The sequence below is a fragment of the Meleagris gallopavo genome, chromosome 6, assembly GCF_000146605.3.
Source record: "Meleagris gallopavo isolate NT-WF06-2002-E0010 breed Aviagen turkey brand Nicholas breeding stock chromosome 6, Turkey_5.1, whole genome shotgun sequence".
Lineage (NCBI taxonomy): Eukaryota > Metazoa > Chordata > Aves > Galliformes > Phasianidae > Meleagris > Meleagris gallopavo.
Window position 1 is genome coordinate 23010014 of NC_015016.2, and position 23905 is coordinate 23033918.

Sequence of the window (23905 nt, forward strand, 5' to 3'; positions counted from 1 at the left end):
ATTGTTTCAGTTGGTATCCTACCAATGTGTATGAATATCTGAATAGAAGGTGCAAAGAAGATGGGGCCAGGCTCTTTCCAGTAGTTCCCAGTGTCAGGAAAAGAGACAGTGGGCAAAACTGGAACTCAGAAGGTTTCCCCCAAACCCCAGACAGTACTTCTGTGCCATGCAGATTCTGAAGCACTGGCACAGACTGCCAAAAAAGGCTGTGGAGTTTCCTTCTTGGAGGTCTCCAGAAACCATTGGACATGATGCTGGGCAACTTGTTCAGGGTAACCCTGCTTGAGCAAGGGGCCGTTAGGCAAAGTAACATCCAGAGGTGCCTGCCTCTGCAATCTGATTCTGTAAACACTAATCCAAACATCAGAAATCCTATCATTACAAAAATAAAAAGCCTACTTTTAAAAATAAAATATTTAAATTCAAAATTTAGTCTAAAAAACAGCAATCTAAATATGTTACCACTTGAATCCTCAAAGTGTACTGTTAAGAAATATCAGTACCCTTCTTGCAAATTTATGATGTGTTTATATTATGCAGATTAATGGCCTTTCTCATGGACAAGGAGTTATTTTTTCAGGTTGCAGGAAACAAACGAGTTTGGTACTCAAACTGTTGTTCAGTCAAACAGGCACAGAAGAAAAGAGATTAGAGATTGAAGAAAGATCACATTAATCAGTATACTGGAGAGCATTATTAATACAAATGACCAACTTATCCGTCAGCACATTCATATGTGTGTGTGTAAGAGTAACTGCATGTAGATAGGCAGGTTATACATATAAATCTTAGGGGATTAGAAATTGCTGACAGAAGTATAGAACACTTATTGAACAGGCCAGTTTTAAACTTTAAAATAGAACTTTAATTCAGAGATATTCATTAACAATACACATTGCTAATGGTAAAATCTTAATTGCTATTATAAGATATTCAAAGCAGTTAACTCTTAAAATTCACATAATAAATTAGCAATTGATATACAAAACCACAGAGCTGATGCTGTGTAATTATAATTTGTTATCTGCTGCTTCCTTTCTGTAATATATTTAAAGCAGTCTTTCCCAGCATTTACGTCACATTTCTTCCACAATGAGTAAGTGAACCATGAGTGAGATACTTCTTAATAGTTCTGGGGCCTTAGTTTTCAACCTGTACCCATATTTCCAAGACCATATTTGCAGTAATCCCAGGCTAAAACTCCACAAGAGATATCTGGGATCAAGGTCCAGTTGGCCTGCAAGTTCTCATAAGTTGATAACAAGCCTAATAGGCCATAACTGGGTCCCTACACAGTCAGCATAAGTCACTGTTAAGATAAGGCTTAAGGCTTGTTCCTAGCAATACCAACACTGGTTTTAATGCATACAATCATGTTTACATATTGTTTACCAGATGTGCCTGAATAGCGTGATTTTGCTAGAGTTCAAAGCCAGCTAACATGAATTAAATTTGGCTTAGCAAGCTTCTACTTTTATAGGTGTAATAGGCTTCTACTTTGGGCACGCAGTAAAGTAGTTTGAATAATGAAAACTAGTAGTGAGAAACTGGTACATTGTTATTTCTTGTTTTCATAGGATTTATAAAAAGTCTTTAGTTTTGGAGAAAAAAAATATCAAGACTGACCAGTAATATTATGTAGTATTGAAATAATTAGAGTGACACTTTGGAGAGAAGTACTGCCTTTAATTTACATGTTGCAAGACCCACTTTGAACATTGACCAGTGAATAGTAGAAGCCTTTTTCAGCCAGGAGCTGCTGATGAGTCCCTTGCTCTGTGACCTTGCCGTTCTGGATCACAGCAATCTTGTCAGCATTCTGGATGGTGGACAGGCGGTGAGCTATCACGATGCAGGTGCGGCCTTCTCTGGCTTTATCCAGTGCTTCCTGGACAACCTGTGCAATGAACAAACCAAAAGGCAAATTAGAATCAGCTACCCTTTCCCCCTGTGGTGTAGTCTGGGGACACCTGTTGAGCTATGTGTAGTGCAGCAAAGAGTAAAGTGACAATTCTATGGCCTAGGAGGCACTGATGGGACAACTATTCAGGAAGTTGTATTACTTCAACTGCTGTCTGGAATAAACTGTAATATAGTAGTGAGAGAAAGGGAATAGCTATGACTTTAGCTTCTTGAATTAAATTTAGCCTGTGTTGGCAAGGAGTGAAGACTGTTGTAATGGACGATTTCTTCAAACAATTCAATTTCTGAAGTTTGTTCCTCCTAACTGAATTTTGGCAAACAGTTTCTAATTGAAACCAGAAAAATTCCAGGCAGAGAAAAGCCTTCTTCGCTGTTGCTTCAGTCATAGGTACAAAGAGAATGGTGTTTGGGGGGCAAAGGAGGACCTTAATATTTGTCTTTGACTAGTACAAATACATAATTTGCACAAAACACCATGTTTCCAGCTTTAGGCTTTCATCTATGGGGACAAAAATCAATAATATGAATACAAACAAATGTGTTTAGATTCCGTTGCAGGCTCACAACCAAGTTACCTTTTCGCTTTCTGTGTCTAAGGCAGACGTAGCTTCATCCAGCAGCAGAATCTGGGGCTTACGTACAAGAGCTCGAGCAATAGCAATACGTTGTTTCTGACCACCAGAAAGTTGTGCTCCCTTGTCTCCTACACGAGTATTGTATTTCTAAAAAGAATACATTAATTTCAGTACATGAATGCAAATCCATCCTGAATTTAAGCTTATTGGCCCTGGCACCAGTGATCTATAAACTGTTTACACCATGCCAATATATTTCTTAAAAAAAGATGACCAGAAGTGCTATCCACCACAGATCTATGGATTTTTTAATCCAAGGCTTCTTAAAGCAACCACCCCTTATTGTTGAAAAGAAACACTGTTCTTAATCCAGAGATTGAGAGCTATTGTAGATCAGTGAAAGTCTATGACTGGGGATAAACCCCTGACCTTAAACACCAAGCAATCCTCCTAACCAATCAGTTAATCTAAACAACATTTATTCATCCTAAAGAAAAAAAACAACGCCTAATATGTTTCAGCCCAAATTATATGCTGTTAATAGACGTAGATATTTATATGCTATTTTTCTATATGTGTAGTATGGATTTGGGCAGTTCTGTTAATTTAGGTATCTCAGTTAGGGAAGATCAATCAGACCTCTGGACAAATTAATATGTTGATCACAGTAGTCTGCAATGTAATATATATTTTGTTGCAAAAAGCATTAAAGTTTATGAGACATCAGTATATATCGTGACATTTCTTTATACAGGTTAGGAAACAGCATATCTTGATAAGAGTCATTAGAAACTAAAAGTGATCTGTAAAAAATTGACACTCTACATAGTTGTATTTTTTCTGTCAACACAAAAAGCAGCTAGATGACGTGAAATCAACTTCCAACAGCACCATAGGTTGCATGCAGTTCTGAACAGGAGAGAAAAAAATATAACTTACTTCTGGCAGAGAGTCAATGAAGGAATGAATATTGGCTGCTTTTGCTGCACTAATGATTTCCTCATGGGACACCTCCCGGGTGTTGTCCCCATATGCGATGTTTTCAGCGATGGTGAAGTCGAACAGGATTGGTTCTTGTGAGACGATACCGATGTGAGATCTCAGCCACTGGATATTCAGTGTTTTTGCATCTTTGTCATCAAACTCCTGAAAGTTAAACATTTTAAATTTAAAACACATGAATATATGCGTATTTGTGACTTACTGCAAATTTACTTATTTAAAAGTGATATAGTTGGAGCTAGACAAATTTTAAATCCAAATTATTGAAAGCATTGCTACATCATACAGTAGCATATATACTTACTAAGCAACCCTTATTAAGCAACCTTTTAAGTGTTTTTTATCATAATGTTTTAAAACCTTACATAATTTGCTCTGAATTGAAAGCAGTCCTCCCACTGCCATCATGCTGGGGATCAAGCATATTTTTACCACACAGATTATGTTGCATTAATTCAATATAAAGTGAGTAATCAGGACTTTCCTTATAACACTTCACTGCATTTATACATCAAACACAGAAAATCCAATTCTTATCCATAATAAAATGCTTTTAAAAGTTTTTAATCATCTCTTACGCTTTATCACATCACATGAAGTAAAATGAACATATCTTCACTTAAAAAATTGGTATAATCTCATAAAAATACTTACAATTTCTCCACTGAGTGGATCATAAAATCTCTCAAGCAGCTGAACAACAGTGCTCTTTCCACATCCACTGCTACCAACAAGGGCCAATGTTTGTCCTTTTTCTACTTTTAGATTCAAGCCTTGGAGGATTTTGACCTCTGGTCGGTTTGGATAGTTAAATTTCACATCTTTGATCCTTGTGTTTCCCCCAAACGTTACCTATAATTGTAATAGTATCACTGTTACATCTTTAAGACAGTTTTACAGATGACAAGTATTTCAAATAGAATTTTTTGTCCACTGAAATTAGTAGAGTTTTGCACTTTCTGCAATGCTGGCTTTAACTCTGTGGTTTGAATCTTTGTGAAGATATAAAACCAAAGTGTAGCACTGAAATCATTTGAATATGCTTGTAATTTTGCCAGTTGAATTCCACACAAATTCTAATGTAAGACCAGATTTTCAAAACAAATAACCTCTGACACAGTGTGGGCAATAACTGGGCTCACAGTAAAAAACTTGCTCCATGTTCTGTTTGGATAAAATATCAAGAATATATCAAGATAAGGAGGTAAGTAAGTTCTGATAAGGTAATCAGAAGGAGAGGAGAAATCAGCTTGGAGTAAGAAGAATACTGCTCATATTGCCAAGAAATAATATTGACTTTTATACATTGCTTACTTACAGGTTTCTCTCCATCTTCGCAGTAACTGTCTATTGAAGGTACTCTATCAAACAGCACAAACAAGTGGGCTGCTGATATCTTGGCTTTGGCATAGTCTGGTGCAAAAGAGCTGGTTTGTCCTAATGCCATAGCACCAAATACAACAGCTGAAAACACTCTATAAAAGAAATCAGAAACAAAAATCAACAGAGAATGGAGAAAGGAAATGGGGCTGCGTCAACTTTTACTTAAAGAAAAAAGGAAACTACATTTAAAAAAGAATAAAGCAGTAACCACGTATTATTGCTTTAATTACTGATTTAGTTCCAGAAATTTGTTTTTGTTCTCTTCTAATGAAATGAGAGAAGTGAACCTTGATTCAAAATTCAATGTCTTCATTACTTATTAACATAAATTTATTTAATTATTAATACTGGTTAGCTATTAAATTTCAAGTGAGGTGAGGAGAAAAGTGGTCAATGAACAGCAAAATTGATACAATTCTACTATTTCTGTGATTTCCCCTCTATGGTTCAGTGACTCCTCGTAGCTAGTGATTTATTTTTAAACTATAAAAGAAAAGAAGTAATCAAGCCTGTAACAAGGTGGCAATATCTTCTGTAGTATGTTTTCATTATCTTTAAGTAAAGAATAAATAAAATCTGCATATATTCTCATAGCATGGATTCATAATATCTCTGTGCAGTAAACAAAGGTCTTGAAAAACGATTGCAAAAATACTTACAAGAACACACTTTTGTACTCCATGTGTCCGTTAACCACAAGATAGGCTCCAAAGCGGAAACAGCCAGCATAGGTAAAAAACATCATTGCTTGTGAAAGGGAAAAACAAAATCCAAATATATGTGCCTTCTTCACAGAATTTCTGTAAGAAAGAATGCATGTTTTCATGAAAGTGTGCTATCATACTAAAGAATCCAAAAAAACGCCAGCAATTAATTGACTTCAGATGCTGCTGCTAGGAATGCAAGTGCATAACTCATGCTTAAGCGGTGTAAACCTTCATCTCCTATTAGTCTGTGCCCAAGATTGTTTTGTTTCCATAATTTTATTTCCAAGTATGGCTGGGAATACGGATGCAGAAAAAGATGATATTTTAGCTACTATGTCTATTTATTGTCTTACAATATCATAGTTTGAGTTTTAAAACACTTTACAGTTTAGTCAATGTACTACTGCATCACATAAGAAGAAAAAAAGAGCAGAATTTTTAGCTTGTAGTCTCTAAATTTCAATTAACCAAATAATAGATTTTACAATATTACACACTTGGGAATCTGCTTCTTTTCAATGTAAGCAATCAAAATTCTTCTCTCAAATACGATTAAGCCTGGTGTTCCGATGCAGAAATTAGATTTTGGATAATAAAACTAAAGGTATAACTAAAAGTAAGGCAGAGAGAAAAATTCTAGTATGTATTTTATCAGGAGATAGAATTTATAAAAAGAAATAAAAATATTTTAATTATATTGACACCATTCATGAGTCATAATTGTATGTTTCCTTTTGGCACAAAGAACAGGAGCCAAACTCACAAATGTGCTCTTTTGATCTTTTCATTAGTTTCATTAATTAAATACAACACGCTAACAAAAAGTTGCTAGCACAAGTAAAAATGTGTATTTTATTCTGTACTTCAACTACAGATTTTACTTTTAGTTCTTCAGTTATTTTTAACATACCTGTATGGTACATGCAAATGCTCTCCATACATGAGCTCAAACCTTTTTTCCCGTGTCAAACTAGCAACAGTTCGAATATTTTCTACAGCTTCTGTTGCAATCTGCAATAGAAATAAAATGTTTCAGTTGGAAGTAAAGTTCATGTTGCATTTCCTTACCATAACTTCATAAGTATCTACTAGAATATAGTTCTATTTTTTTATAATTGTTTTTAAAATTGTGGACCTTTGATATGAAAGAAAGCCTTTTAAGTTTTTTCTTTTTAGTTGATGAGATTTTTAGACGATGCTCAGAACTTTCTGATGCAACTTCTCTAGTGTCTTCCAAACAGAATGGGAAAAACTTCTGGACAGTGACAATTAAGGCAAAGATATTGAATAAGAAAAATGGCGATGTAGCATTCAACTTCCAGTCTACTCAATTTGGGCTATATTTGGACTGTATTTGGAGTGTTATATCTCTGTTTACCCCTGCTTGAAACACTGAGCTTGAATCCACGACCCAACAAATTGCATCCAGTACAGTACATGGTGTGTGTTGGGCATTCCAGTTTTGCCTCAGCTGCTGTTGCTGGGATGGCAATAATTCCTCACTATTTTTATCTAGCTTATCTAAAACACATAGCTGAAAGCATTTTTTTTTCCATAAACTCTATCAAAGATTTTTAAAATGTGGTCTTCTTATCTTTGTTCCAGTATATAATTATTTTATAGCCTGGGTAATGTTTGTGCCACTGTTTGAAAATGTAACTGCTTAAATAAGTAACATTGATTTGAATGCAATAGAGTTTTTCCTTAGTTATATTCTCTCACCAATACACAAAGGAGTAGTCACATATTTTTGTTAGTAAATCAAATTCAGTAAATTTTCCAAGTAGAACCCTCTTTACTATGAACAACACTAATTTTAAATATTCTCGTAACTGAATAAAATGCCTGTGTTCTAGTGTTTGCTTACCCTGACAGGGGACACTCATACACTGCTAAGAAAGGTAAGTTTTTTCTTAAGTATTCCTCAAAATCATTAATTTATGTAACATTTATGCTAACTTTTTCACAGTCTACTCTACTAAGAAATTCTTGAGGGCCTATTCTAAATATTGTCAGTCTCTTTCCTGTGATATCTTACAACAAAATATTGTTAATTAAATGTACAGCAGAAGAAAGAAGATGTAGAAGTAATAAGTTGAAAAGAAAGGAAAAGTATTTCTGGCTTATGTGCAAAAGCCCATGAAAAGATCGTTACACAATCATTCCTGTTGACTTGGAGGGTCAAAAATGTTTTTCAACAAGTTTATCAACAAATGTGATCGTTGGAATTGTAACCATTTTAGTAGATAGGAACGAATGGGGGATTTGGATCCACATTAAGATAGATGTCTAAACTATGATGGGATACCTATTCATTTAGTCTCTTTCTTAAGGATCATTAACTAAATAAGAGCTTAATTCACCTGCCCACACATTGGTGTCTTGTGTTGTTAGAGTTGCTCTTAGACACCCAAAACATTGAGTGAACTTATGTCAGATAGGATTCAGAACACAGAGTAAACACACACCCTTCTGAAATGGCAGCAGAAGGCCTCAAATACCATGACATCTCCTACAGGGGAACTTTAAACTGCCAACACATCTGCAGACACATAGATTTAAATACCAAATCTGAAGACTCTTACGTGCACATCTGTACACAAATAACTCTGCTCAACAACTTTTGAAAACAGTAAGATACAAAGACACAGAAAGGAGCTTCCAAAAGTTTTACTGTGAAGAAAGTAAAATCTGGGAAGTGACAAAATAGTTGTTCTGTCTCAAAAGTATTTTTGGAATGAACATTAAATACCTTCCTTTAATTTCCTTAACAAGAATCTAGCCTTCAACTGTCATCTTTCTTATCCATTCAAGAAATAAATGAATGGCTGACAGACCCAGGAACTGGTGGATATACGTGTATTATCCCTAGCATCATTAAGATGAAAAGGAACAAAGAAAAAAAAGCAATAAGACAGATGGCATGACAAAGAACACGAGAAAAGAAAAAATATCAAAATGAAGAGGGTTGCAAAATAAGGAAAATAGAAATTGTTAGAATAGACAGGAAAAAGAATGTGCCCAAGCAACGCTTAAGTGCATTCTGGTGTTAATCAGTTATGAAAATAAGTATTGGTTGATAACTTTTACTGAAGAGCTGTTGTGTCCTATAGGCCTACTAGTGTAATTACAGTCTGGCTATCTCCTGAAGTTACATATCAGGTTATTATCTCTAATTATATGTAATATGTCCATTATCAATGGCTTTGGAAACATGACTTGTATTACATAGAAATAGGTGAAATTCACTGGACCCACCTTTCCTGCAGCTTCCAGCTCTATTTTATCTTTTTTTGCATGCCCGGCCAACATCTTCATTTCAATCATTCCTGCCACTGCGATGATTGGTACAACAGCTAAAAGTAACAGGGTCAGCTGCCAGCCATAAACTAAAGATATAATAATACCAGTTCCCAGGTTAGCTATGTTTTGGGCAATTAATGCCAATCTGACGCCAGTTGCCTGGGGATAGAAAAAAGACTTTTTTTTTTTTGCCAAAAGAACAGCATTTGAGATCAGAAAAGCATTTTTACCTATATTCTGACTTTCCAAAGAAATTTAGAACCTCCTACTGCAGGTTTACAACTTTCAAAATGGGAGATTCTTAAATTATTTTGTAACAAATTATCTGGTTCACAATTCTTCTCTTCCCACATTCTGAGCACTTAAATTTGCACTGTAATTTTTGATTTGGCTTATGAAGCTAAACAGACATTAAGCATTTCAAGTATTTACGTTTACAATTAAACATTAAAATCTGCCACACTTTTTATATCGTAAATATATATATATGTATGTGCATATCTATCTATCTATATAGCTTATATATCATCACACAAAGCTCAGTGAAGTAGAAAATTTAATGTTTAACTGATATGGTGCAAATAAAAAAAAATTGATGTCTGTCAAACCGAACAGATTTATATACGTATCTTTAAGTAAATAAAATGTCTCTAAACAGACTGCTTCGAAAAATCAAATCCTGATGAATTTGTTTAATGATAAAAAACACAATACAGAATCACAGAAACAGCAAGGTTGGAAAAGGCCTTCATGATCATCCAGTCCAACCATCCACTTATCACCAATAGTTCTTACTAAACCATGTCCCTCAACACCAAATCCAACCGTTCCTTGAACACCTCCAGGGTCGGTGATTCCACCACCTCCCTGGGCAGCCCTGTGCCTGATTACTCTTTCAGAAAAGTAGTATTTCCTAATGTCCAGCCTAAATCTCCCCTGGCGCAGCTTGAAGCCATTCCCTCCAGTTACACGAGAGACATCCACTACAACCTCCCTTCAGGTAGGTATAGAGAGCAATAAGGTCTCCCCTGAGCCTCCTCTTCTCCACACTGAACAATCCCAGCTCCTTCAGCCGCTCCTCATAAGGCCTGTGCTCCAGACCCCTCACCAGCTTTGTTGCCCTTCTTTGAACCCGCTCCAGGGCCTCAATGTCTTTCTTGCAGTGAGGGACCCAAAACTGGACACAGTACTCGAGGTGTGGCCTCACCAGAGCTGAGTACAGGGGGAAGCACAATAGTAAACCTAAAAGGTTTGCTCATATTTGTAAGCATATATTACCATTACAGTTGGGAAATGCATCAGTGCACTCTATCATAGAATCACAGAATCATAGAATGGCCTGGGTTGAAAAGGATCACAATGATCATCTGGTTTCAACTCCCCTGCCGCGGGCAGTGTCGCCAATCACTAGACCAGGCTGCCCAGAGACGCATCCAGCCATGTCATTTTACCATTATGAAAATATTTGATGCTGTCAAAGTGCAGACTGTTAATCAACCAGTCAGATTCCTGCTGCAACTTTCCCATGCATTAAATCAAGTATGAAAAATTCCCAAACCAAATTTTACTTACTCCTTTCACTTGTGAGGCATCATTAGCAAGTCTTGTTGTCAGTGCTCCAGTGCTGTTTTTAGGATCATCAAACCAGGCCATGTCCTATAATAAGAAACATTTTTCTTAGGACCAGTTTTTGTGTGTTTAATATAAACATGAAAGTAAAAGTGAAATCTTTGTAATACAACTGAACACAGTGTTAGAAAAGTGTGTATCTGGCAGTATATAATTTCTGTATATTTAAGTCTAATTCCTTCATTGGACAATGGATATCTTAGGAAGAAGTGCATGTGTGTGGATGACCTGATGCATATGCTGCTACTAGGGAGTAGGATGGAAATCAACCTGTGGGATTCTCAGAACTAAAATATACTCTTCCCTACAGCTGTTGAAACTGCCCCTTCTTGAGTCATATGACTCGTCAGTCACATTCCTTCCAAATTGCAAAGCTTTTTGGGGGTGGATTAAATGTTAAGCATTTTAGAGGTAAAAACTCCTAATTCATTGCTTTGTTTCTCTCAGATTTGAAAGGCTTATTTGGAAGCTATGAAACAAAATAAATAAAAACAAAACAAACGAAACACTACAACCAACCTTGGCCTATCCGATCAAAGTCATTTGTTACACTGTTTATAACTTTTTCACCATGAGATCAAATATCTAATTTCAACATCAATGTGTAACACTAATCACATGAAAACCTGGTGATCCAGCACATGCCTCTTTAAACAGCAAGACCCAATTGCAATATTGCACTTTCTTTAGATTTTCAGCTGACCAATAATTCATAGTTATTCATAATACAACAGCTTTCTGTCCACATTGCAAATAGTTACGTTTCACATGAATCAAGTTCTGTCTGCATGTAGCTTTATGTGCAAGTCATAAAAATCAGAAAGATATTCTCTATTTAAAAATCTAAAATAGCGATCCTGAAATCATGCAAAAAAAAGGCCAACTTGGTTAACCTCAGGAATTACTTACAGTCATTAAGGAAATATATATCCCTTAATGCTCTGAAAGTGGTTTTAGATTTCATTGTTATTGTATTAATAAACAATAAATATACATTTAAGAATTCTTTGAAACAGACATTCAAGACATAAATAAAAACATATCTGTATGTATCACAATTTAAATTGGACATTTGAAGGAACAATTTCATAGTAAGATGCACAGGGGACAAAGAGCACCAAGAAAGCAAAGCATGCATTTGAAAATATAGTACGATTTGGCTTGCGGTAACATTAAGCAATAGTAACTTGACTGTGAGTCTAAGGCTTTACATGGAGTACACAGAAAGTTCTTACATTGACTTAAAGCATTTTCTCTGCAGATTATTTACTTAATCCCATATAATTAACCAAATTGTGTTTCTAAATAAATTGAAAGAAGCTCCTTTGTAGATGAGTCATAATATGGTAGAGTAAAATAGAATACGGGAGGCTACAGTACTAACACAATTAACTATCTTTAAAAAAAATGGAAATTAAAATATTTGTTTTCTTTACCTGTCTCAGCATTGCTTTAAATGCCATGAATCGAAGCCTCATTGTAAGAATTTCTCCAGCTTTGCCAAATGCAAAACCCTATTTGAGAAGAATTACAGTGCTTAATGTACATCAGATTGTTTGTATTTACTCAGTAAATGTTTTAGATATGTTATCTCTACAATATCAGTAATGCTGTTGTGGTCTCACAAAACATGTAAAAGTACATTTCATGTTCATAAATTCTAGTAGTTCCACAGCACAAACATTCCATTCCATTATCATCTGAACACTTTTAAGTTGAGCAGATTTGTCATATCTATCAACAACTCAGTCCTCTACTCTCAAGGTGTTTTTGCATACATGTACAGCAAGACGGTTCCATAAACAAAATGAAGTTTTTACAAAAAAAAGTTTGTGCTGCTCTTCACCTTCTAATTACATATGCTCATTTAATGGATAAAACTATATAAATATATTCAGAAATCATGACACAACATATTATGATAAATCTTAAAATTATAATAATTTTTATTATAAGATAACTACAATGAGGTCAGAAAAACTATAATGAATCTATAATAATGATACATACCTGAACAAAGAAAGTAAAAAAGGAAATGATCCCAAGTACTAAAAACAGCAGTGAATATAAGTTGCTCTTTTCTCTCAAAACTTTTTCATCTTCTTCGGAAAAAATCTATAAAATAATATAAAATGATATTTTAAATACCATCAGTTTAAACAAGAAATAATCTAAAATACTCCCATGGTTCTAAATAACTATTTTTGACTGTCATTTTCATTAACAGAAAATTTGAGTAAATGCTACATTTGCTTGTGGACGGAAGAAGAAAATCTCAGATTATAAAAAGATTTTTAGTATTTTGTAAATTTTATATAGTCATTTTCTGCGCTTCATCCACTCCTCAATTTCATAATCCAGTGATTAAGACCTCATTGAAAATAAATTTTATGAGCTGTATAGATTTTTAAATATTTTATTTGAACTTACCCCTATAATTTCTGAAAATATGACTGCAAATGCAGGTTGTAAAGCTCCATTGATAACTGCACAGAGAGTTCCAGCTACAAAGTACGGCCATTCCTTTCTGTTCAACTTCATAACTTTCAGAAATGAAACTGGAGGTAATTCTTCTGCCTTAAAGAATGAGAAATTTGGTAGAAAATACATGTACGCGTTTGGAGAAATATGGAGAAAAAATAGGAATTAGCATTAAAATTCCTACTCCCGTGATCAATTAAGGGGAAGTCAATGTGTAAACTTTTTAATACATAAATAATTAACTGATTATATTTTTATTTTTATGATGTTAGTACAAGAAAGAAAGAGCTGTTAGAATATATCTGTGATTTCTTTTATAATATTTTAGGTTAATTATTTCATGTTCATTAATCAATTGGTATCAATGGTTTAGTGGTGGCTGAATGCATTGCTCACAATGTGTAATCCATAAAAACATTAATTCAAATAGTTCTCCACCAAGCAGTTTATAACAGATGGCAAAGTATTTGTGGATGTTCATCTGATAATCATCTGATATTCCAGACTTGTTGAAAGACTTGCTGGCCCAAAAGTATTGTTTCTAACCCAAAAATGAATTTTTAACTGATATTGACAAAGTCTGTATGCTGTACAAGTGTATCTATTTGTTTTATAGCAAATTGTTAATGGTGAAGATAACAAAACTAGTTAGGAATATTACTACTTAAACGCTATTTAGAATTAGAATAATTAGAATAATTTAGAAGATTTCTTATTTTGTTTCACTATGGGCTATCAAATGCTTGTTTCTTCTTGCACATTTCTAGGGCAGAAGTAAGAATTAAGTTGTAATACGCTGTTGGAAGGAATTCACTAGCAGTTCTGCAAAGACACTTACAGATGAACTACCTTTCCCATCAGTATCATTTGGTTCTCCTGGCCTTTTCATGCTTCTCCGAGTTGATCCTCTTCTCAGTCCTCTCTTTAAGGATTCATCCAGATTTGACTGAGATCCACTTCTTTTGACACTGACTGCATTCTCATCTTTTTCTGATGATGGATCTTCAGTTTCTATTGCCTAAAACAGGGAAGAATATAATGCTAAGATTACAGAATCACAGAATCACAGAATTGTAGGGGTTGGAAGGGACCTCTAGAGATCATTGAGACCAACCCCCCTGCCAAAGCAGGTTCCCTACACCAGGTCGCACAGGTAGGCGTCCAGGCGAGACTTGAATATCTCCAAAGAAGGAGACTCCACAACCTCCCTGGGCAGCCTGTTCCAGTGCTCCGTCACCCTCACCGTGAAGAAGTTCTTACGCACATTCGTGCGAAACTTCCTGTGCTGCAGCTTATGTCCGTTTCCCCTTGTCCTGTCTCCACGTACCACTGAAAAGAGACTGGCCTCACCGCTATGGCCGCCACACCTCAGATATCTATAAACCTGGATCAGGTCCCCTCTCAGTCGTCTTTTCTCAAGGCTAAACAGACCCAGTTCACTTAGCCTTTCTTCATAGGGGAGATGCTCCAGGCCCTTCACCATCTTTGTGGCCCTCCGCTGGACTCTTTCCAAGAGATCCCTGTCTTTTTGTACTGGGGAGCCCAGAACTGGACACAGTACTCCAGATGAGGCCTTACCAGGGCAGAGTAGAGGGGGAGGATCACCTCCCTCGACCTGTTGGACACGCTCTTCTTAATGCACCCCAGAATGCCATTGGCTTTTTTGGCCACGAGGGCACTCTGCTGGCTCATGGCCAACCTGTCGTCCACCAGGACCCCCAGGTCCCTCTCTGCAGAGCTGCAGATTAATAACGCATATAGAGTTTTGAACTTTCAAAATTATGAGAAAATAAAATTAATTGAAGTCACAGTTCAGAGGAAAGAGATAAGGGCAGAGTAATGCACGTTACAAGCAAATATGAAATACTGCGTTATATTTGAGTAGATCTCCATATTCAGAGCTAGATTCATTTATGAGTACACAACCTCTCAAGAAAATATTTACAGTAAGTGGAGGTAAGAGAAGTGGAAATATGAAATCCTAACAATGTTTTGAATTCTATGAACCATTTGCATTTATCTTGGGATTTGAGGGACACACTGTTCATCCATGAAGTGAGAAAATTGCCTACCTGTCAATACAGAACACTGTGAACAATTCTTGACTTTAATTCAAATAGAGAAGTCCAACAAGAAACAAGTCAAAAAGAGACTGTGACTGAAAAATCTGAATAAACTGAAAAAGTTTTGGTGGTATTTTATGCAGTGTCTTTGGCGGAAGGAATAAGTATCTATCTATTCTTACTGGTTCTTGTGCTATTAATAAAAACTGATTTTTTTTCTTTTGTTCCGTATTTTTCTAAAGTATTCCAAGTTATAGAAATTGTTTTTATTTTCAGTCCATTTTACATTTCTACCTTTTTCTCATTATCACATGGACCTGAATACAAAATTATTTTGACTGAAAGATGACCAAATGCCTTCTAGATATTTTATTAAGAAATATTTTAATTGGCCTTGTTTAACCCTTTTAGTCTGACAAAGTGAGATATTTATTCAGTGGGTGTGGTGGTTATGTATTAAAATACCTGCCACAGAAAGCTAATAATCTAATTATAAGATGACAGTGGGATGTAATAAAAGACTTTTTCTTCACTTATTAATACATTTCTGATATTTATGTTTGATTTTTAATTTCCAATCTCTTTGTTTCTGGCTATGTAACATTGTAAGTGTATCCATTTTTGCACTCATCATAGCTAGATTATTTTCCTTTTATTTCTGTTTGTTTATTTTGTTAAAAAGAACTTCAGCATAAAGGCTTATAATCAAACACTTTAAATATGCATACCCTATCCCTCCAGTAATCCAATACCATATTTTACTTTTTATCATAGGCTGTTGATAATAGCTTTTTAATAGGTGAATATACAATAACCTTGTAAGTTTCAATTCCTGAAAGGTTTTAAAATGTAATATCCTGGGTTAAATACCTCTGATGTGAAATCCAGTTATTTCATCTCTAAAATATTTTTGCTTGTGAAAAAGCAGACTGCAGAATTCCTACAGAATACTTCTGAGAGCACAAAGTAATTATGGGCAAAGAACACAAAAAAATAAAAGGCAAAAGCAGAGAAAAATGTACCTGCATGTTCACAAGTTTGTAGTAGATTCCCTTTTTTTCAATCAGTTGAGAATGATTTCCTTGTTCTGTGATAACTCCATTGTCAAACACAGCTATAAGATCCGCATTTCGAACTGTTGACAGACGATGAGCTACTACAACTGTGGTCCGTCCTTCTCTTGCCTAGATATAATAATAGTTAAAAAGTATGTTCAAAAGAGTTGATCTTTACATTAAGGTTGAAAAAGACCTAATGGAACTATTAAAATAATACAGAAAAGAAAATGTAAGTTTTAAAACAGTTTGAAAAAAACATTTCAGGAAGTACCTTACAACCCTAGGTCTTCTGCAAGGGCATAGAAGGAGCTATTTTTATAAGGTAATCTGACCAAGAAAATCTAAGTAACTAACTTTTATGTTAAGTGTATTTCCATCAATACTTTTCCAGAAATTGTCTTTCTCTGCCGAGCACTATTATTCCAAATGGCACCAGCAGAAAGCATTACAGTACTGCAGCTGAAATAGAATCTGTCTGGATAAAATTAGAACAACATTTGGTAGTCTGGCCCCAGAATAAATGTAGAGACTATTGTGTTACATGAGGGATCAGCTATCTCTTAATGAGATAGCTTACCATGAGAACAGAATGAGAATCCAGAGGTATTCATATTAACAGAAGGAAATGATTTCTTGGAGTGCTTCCTGATGGATCACTGCTACAAACACGTTACAACATGCTGGTAGCTCTTATTCTCTCTGTCAGGCTTCAAAACGAATTAAGTAGGTCACTGACAATTACATATATATCAACAGGACTGATGATGGCAGGAGATGTTATTTACACTGAGAATTTTTTTAATGTAAGAATAATAATGCAGAAAATATAATTACAACTCCTCACTTGAAACAAGATTCTTCTCTGTAATACATGTAGAAACCAAAGAAATTATCTGTACAGAGAATATTTGCCAAATCATTGCTTACCTTTTGGATTTTAAAGGTCTTGTGATTCTTTCAATAAAATTCTGAAGAAAAGTACATCTTAGGCTCCTTTTTACCTGTTTTATTTCACAGCAATACTGACCTTGTCCAGTGCTGCCTGCACAACGGATTCACTCTCAGTATCCAAAGCTGATGTTGCCTCATCAAGCAGAAGAATTTTAGGATTGCGAACCAGAGCACGAGCAATTGCTATTCGCTGCTTCTGCCCTCCACTCATCTGTGCCCCTCTTTCTCCAACCACGGTTTCAAACTTCTGCAAGACAACCATGCACATTTCCACCAACACTCAGAGGCACGGTCCTTTCACCAAGGAAAGGCAGTGTACAGAAAAGGCACATCAGTTAGTAGCCCCAGCAGCATCTTCTCTTCCTCTGAAATACTGCATGTTAAGCATCCGCTTAAATATGCCTTCCTGTTTGTGTCCCTAGAACTCTCACAGTTTCCTAAATGCTCATCCAGCCATCGTTTAATAATTTAAAATTTACACTGTTCTCAAAAGTTGCGAGGAAGCTCTGCACAGCTCTGCATATTCACAGCTGCGGGAATAGGTTCCTCTGTTCAGGAGATGCCCTTCTGAGAAACTCTTTGCTAAGTGAGTAGGTTGAAAAGCAATTATTTCAGCAGGACAGCTGGCTTGCTTACCTTGGGGAGCTTCATGATGAAATCATAAGCATTAGCTTCCTTGGTAGCTTTTTCAATTTCTTCCATGGTGACATCCTCGCGGCCGTAACGAATATTTTCTGCAATAGTTGTAGCAAACAGCACGGGCTCCTGGTTCACCACACCAATAATCTCCCGCAGATATCTTACATTCAGGCTCTTGAGATCCTGCCCGTCGATGGTAATCTAAAGCAGGGGAAGCAGACAAACACCATTTACTGAGTGCTTTTGTCAAGAACTCTTTCCCCAGCCCAATGCCTGTCTTTTTTAGGTGAGACCAGAACAGGGCAGTGAGACCAGAAGCTGACTTCTTACAGCTGTGCCGTTAGAACACAGAGCAGTCTGCTCGCTTGAGAGTCTTACCGTGCCTTCCTTGGGGTCGTAAAATCTCTGGATGAGCTGAACAGTTGTACTTTTTCCACAGCCGCTGCCACCAACCAGAGCTACTGTCTGGCCACAGTTAATCTTCAGATTCAAGCCTTTCAGTATCTGTGCATGTAAGAAAGATTGCCAGAAGCAAAATGTCAGTGTAAACTTGCAGAAATTTTAAAGACTTCAGGAAAACATCCTTCATATTTACAGAAGTGTATAGTACAGTATAAAATTTAAAACCATGTGAGTTTAAATTTTTGTATCACTGGTGAGTCATGCTAAATTTTCTTCATGATTACAACACATCTGATTCCATATAAATACACTGTACAACAAACTTCACGTCACCCATATAATGAGCCAATTTATATGACAGGAAAATAATAATATGATTACTACCTGTACCTAAAATATAGCAAAATGAAACAATATTCCCATATTATGTTGCTTCAACTTTTCATTCAGAACTCCATGTAACCTGTAGGTATGATACCATTGCATAGTAAAAGTCACAGCTTAAAACTAATAGAATACACTTCATAGTGTTCTGGAGGGAAAGTCATTTTGCTAAATTTGAAGTGTTTTTAGTTTTTCCCCTGTGGATTGTAATTTCTGGAAGGGCTTCTCTACAACTGTAAAATTTTATTGCACAGTGTATAGCTTCCGTATATCATAAAATATTCGTTTCACAGGCATGGAAGATACAATACTGACCTGCTTACCTGAGTAGTGTGAATATCTAACAATGAAAAATAAAAGAATATATTGTCTTAATTTCTACTTTTACTTTATTGAGACAACAGCTGTAAAGGAGTCAGTACAGCTCTCACTACTTTATGTAACTAATGTGGTTGGAAATATTTACTGAAATGGTGAAAAGAGTATTTTCTCTATTTTTCTCTTCCTATGCTAGTTTTATGGAAGGACTAGTCTGCAATGAACTATTCAAATCTGGTAGATAGCATCCACATTAGGGCTAAGTGCATTTTTCCATTCAGAATGTACAAACATGCACTGACACATTCCAATACTCTCCAGTACGCTGCAGCCCTGTGTCCTCGTCAGCATCTTTTCCTAATTTTCTGTCCCAAACACTACCACTGCCTCTTCACCCTTGGTACCAATATCTATGCTTCTCAAGTGAAATATATCTCATTCTTTGAGGACAAGAAAACAGATAAGTAACTTCTAGTATGTCTTACTTTGCTATGATTATTCTAGATCAAAAGAAGAGGTCCTTCATAAGTAATAATGGTTAAAAATGCATGAAACTGTCTTAACCTTCTGGCCATAACGCTATAAAAGATTTAGCCTACGGACCTTTCTTAGAACTCAAACAAACCTAATGTAGGAAAAGTAGCAATGGAAGTTGCTCTAAAATGTTTGTATTACAACTGATTTCAGTGTATGATTGTTATTATCTTTTTTCCTATATTAAAATAAAATAAAATTAATTTAGGCTGTTTCTAAGAGAAAACATAGAAGAGAGAGTAAGGATGGTTGAAAAATCTGTCTAAGGAAGTAGGAAGTATCTTGAAGTCTTCATGCCTGACAGTTATTTTGCTGTACTTAATCCTGTTGCAAAGAAGAAATAACTTTACCATTTGGTAGCTTAAACTTAAACAGCAGAAATGAACTCCTCAGAGTTATTTGAAGTCCCTTTTCTTCTTTACAATAATTAATTTATATGGCACTTTTTAATAGCTTGCTGTAGCCCTTACTTTCTATAATTTTGTCTGAAACCAGAGGGAAGAAATTTCTTTGTTCATATCATACTTGTATAAACTTAGAAATGAGATCAATAGATGTCTGTTCACTTATATTTCTATAGGAAGAACAATCAAGCACTTAATTCACCTTCTTGATAGAAGGAAAAGCCAAAGTCTTTTTATTTTTGTTTTGGCCTACCGAAAGTAAGAAACATCCCATTCCCTAGATCAGTGATTTTCCTTTGAGGTAGGGAGGGAAATAGTTACGTAGTGCAAATACACTCATTATTAAGGTATTTTCAGAATTTATTCTAAGTCTCTTTGTTTATGACAGCACATGCTAAGATGCAAAAAATTCTAGATTAAGTCATTATGATGACAATATTTTTACTTTATTTAGGAAATCAACCTGGAATGGTTATATTTTCAAGAAAATTTTATTTATTTCACTTTTTATTTCTTAGCATATTATCTACATTTCAAGTTTCATTTACAGTACCTCAACATCTGGTCTGGATGGGTAATTGAAGAAAACGTTTTGGAATTCCAAGTTCCCTTTAATGTGGTCTGGTTTGTGGCCTGCATCTGAATAACTGTCAATTTGAGGTTCCTGTGAGAAATAAAACAGGAGAGGAAAAGCTTATTTCCTAATGACTTTTTTTTTTTGTTCATAGGGACGTCCTAGAATGTATCATTGTTCTGTAGAGATATTAAATAGAATTTTAAACCAATTTAGAGGAGACTTGTGAAGCATGTAAATTGCATTGTTGGCTGCCTCATTACTACACTGATGAGTTATTAATGCAAAAATAATTTTTATTATTTTTCCTTTTAAAATTTTATTTGAATTTAATACATCATCTTTTATATATCCAGTATATCCATTGCTAGCTGTACTTTGAGACTCATTCTACAGACTGATTAACCTGAACAGATCACCTCCAATGAGCTGCTCATACTCTGTTCATTGTGAGCTTTGTTCTTTCTGCTGAAATCATCTTTGTGGGAAAGAAATGATCCACTGACTATTAAGTAGAAATCATTCAACAAAGTTCTTAATTGCTATCGTTTTCATTATTATCAAGGGGTAGGCTTACAACTCAGAGTATGTCTTAAGAACAATTCAAAACCTGTAATTGCATGTTACACAACTTCATTAGCTTGTAAAATCACAGCATTCCCGATTTTGGACTCTGAAAGCACATACCCAGATTAGCAGGTAGTTTTATAGATTTGCAGACACTCATGCTGCTTTTGGTGCCACTACTGTCCTTCAAGCCTATGCTCATATACCTGCACTGGTTGTAATCACATCTCTATCACTTTAGTTATAGGAACTTTTCTGATAAAAACATTACAGGGTATCTACAACATTAACTGATCCTGTGATCCAGTACTGTGTCTTTGAAACAAGAACTCTAAAAGGCAAAGTGGAAATGACTAATAATTTTACATTCTATCCGCATATATTTCTATCTTGAGGAAATAAATGATTATTTTTGCACTATCATAGTTGGGTAGAACTAGAAGCTAACTATTGCAGTAAAATACTAAAGATGCAACAGCAACAAACAGCCTTTTTAGTAATTAAAAATTTACCATAAATATTCACAATAATTTGAATACAGGAAAAATTAATTATTTACTCTTTTTTTGCACAGGATCTAAATAAAAATGTTGATTATCCTTCCTTAAATAAGCCTCCCATATGGAGCTGAGGTTAGAATTAATGTCAGATTTTTTATACCACAAATAGTGCCTGCACTTTAAAAAGAATGGTCTCTGAAAGGTCTTTAAAAAGGTCTCAGAACAATGGTGGGATACTCACATTGTCAATGATATTAAAGATTGCATAGGCTGCTCCTCTTGCATTAGCAAATGCCTCTATGCTTGGAGTAGTTTGTCCAATACTGAAAGCTCCAATCAGTACAGAGAAAAAGACCTGAAATAAATGTTCATGGTGACACATAGCAAGACTTATTAAAGTAGAGAATTTCATTTATTTATATTAGATAACTTTGGGTCAGTTTAAGTAATTGACAATTAAAGAAAAAATGAAAGGCTTTCTCTTAAATAGAGAATAACATTAAGAAAAGGCCTTTTTAAGAGCCAGATGAAAACTATAATTCTGCCCAATGTGAATATTGCAAACAAACTGATGACTGAGAATAAAACTTTCAAAATTTATGCCAAAGAAATATATGTACACTTGATGTTTCAGGGTTTATTGTACTACCACATTCTTTGGCAAAAGATTTCCCAAATACCTAAAAGTATATTTCTACTTCAAGATGAATATAGCTTTTGATGGATCAAAACTGATCTGCAAAGCACATTCTGCTTTCACAGTGATAGGGTTTATTTCTCTTTCCCACCACAAACAAATAAACATTTGTCCTACTGGAATTAAAGAAAGTGAATGCAAGCAACCAAGAAAAAGAAAACAAAGCAAACAAACAAACAGAACAGATGAAGTAAAAGTATATTATCTGCTTAGAGTAACATACTAGCTTTCAGCTAGTTTCAAAAGACACACCTCAAAGAGAGGTCGTACCAATGCCCACATTAGTATGTTAAACCAGAGGTCCATCACATCGGTCATTTTTCCCCAACAATGGCCATTCACAGATGTGATACCTAAAATAAGGCATGTAAGAACAGAGCAGGGTGCTGTTCTACTTCTCCCTGCTGTTCTGATAGACTCTAACTGTATTCAGATCAGAGGATTTCCTAAGGCAGTTTGGTTTTCTACATTTAATATCTTCAATGAATTTTAAAGCGTATATTTTGTCCAGCCATTCCTTGAACACACGTAAACTAGCATTCAAACATTCTTTGGCAAAGACTTCAACAAAGCTCTACTGTTTACTGCATGAAGTTACAAAAAACAACATGAGTCATTGTCTGAACACGATTGAAATGTTTTGTATGCCAGCCTGCCTTTACAAAAAATTGGCCTTGCTTGGCAAAGATTCCAAAGAGCCAATAACTCTTATCAGATACATTTTTTTTTGCAAATTGGACTCATTCATAAGCAAAACAAACTAACAAATAAACAATAAAGCATGCAGCTTTTAAGAGATGTCCTGGCTGGGCTTCCTCATGGTTGAAGAAATTGTATTTTTTGCCACATTTCTTTGATAGCTCACACAAAAATAGAATGGTTGCCTCACCAAGAGATGAACTGAAGTTATGATGAAGTTATGCTTTTCTTCCTTTGTAAGATGGTGACATATTTTCTAGTCTTATATTACTTCCCCTTGCTTTTTATGAATATTGAAAAGAGATTCCAGAGGCTTATGGAGCAAAATATTAGTATCAATAAACAGATGTATTTAAATCACAACACACTTCAAAAAAATCTTTTCTTTCTGCATCCTGAAAACAAATTCAGTCCCACGTATCTGAAAACAGCAACTAGGAAGGGTACTATACTTCAGTTTCTGATGGAGCTCTTTCTATATCAGTGTGAGCTTATGTAAGTCAGAGAAGATATAACAAATGAAAATAATACATGTTTAATTTGGTTTGATGTTGATTTTGAAATACTATCAAAAAAAAATGTAGACATAATTATGACAATCTTTTTCGTTAAGAAGAAAGGAAACTATTTTTCCAATTTGAAACATCTTTCTGAATAAACTCAATCAAGTTCCCAAAATACACTTAGTGTAATATTTCTGAATATAATTGAAATGTTACTGATACTTACTGTAAGAACATTGCCAATAGTGTAATCATCGTTTAAGATCAAGGTAGTTCCATACCAGAAGGCCAGTGCATATGATGCATATATCAGTAAGAAAGCAGCACCCATAGAAATATTAGATGTAATAGCCTTTCTGATTCCAATGCGTTTAGCATCTTCTAAATTTTTATGGTATCTGAAAAAAAACCCAGAAGTTTGAAATAACTCAGAAACATACCATGTTACATAGCACCCAAAACTGTGGATGAATTATTGTAGGTATTATAAGGTATACAATGCAGAATATAATACCCTAAGGAGGCACAAAGGCAAGCCTGGTAGTCAGGCATAGAGATAACTTAAGATAATAAAAAAAAATGCCAACATCAGTAGATCTGGCAGACAAA

General features: G+C 35.1%; 1 protein-coding gene across 1 annotated transcript; it reads right to left on the reverse strand.

The window, feature by feature from the left end:
- Positions 1 to 842: 842 nt before the first annotated feature.
- Positions 843 to 23768, reverse strand: LOC100303709 (ATP-dependent translocase ABCB1; the record flags this gene model as incomplete). The annotated part of the gene is made up of 20 exons (XM_010712600.2): positions 843 to 1897; positions 2499 to 2645; positions 3438 to 3644; positions 4155 to 4352; positions 4819 to 4975; positions 5543 to 5683; positions 6501 to 6601; positions 8849 to 9052; positions 10466 to 10549; positions 11959 to 12036; positions 12533 to 12637; positions 12953 to 13099; positions 13842 to 14021; positions 16089 to 16250; positions 17152 to 17322; positions 17712 to 17915; positions 18093 to 18218; positions 20310 to 20420; positions 21639 to 21752; positions 23523 to 23768. Coding segments are annotated over 20 exons (3090 nt in total), but the record flags the coding sequence as incomplete, so codon positions are not given.
- Between the last annotated feature and the right edge of the window lie 137 nt (positions 23769 to 23905).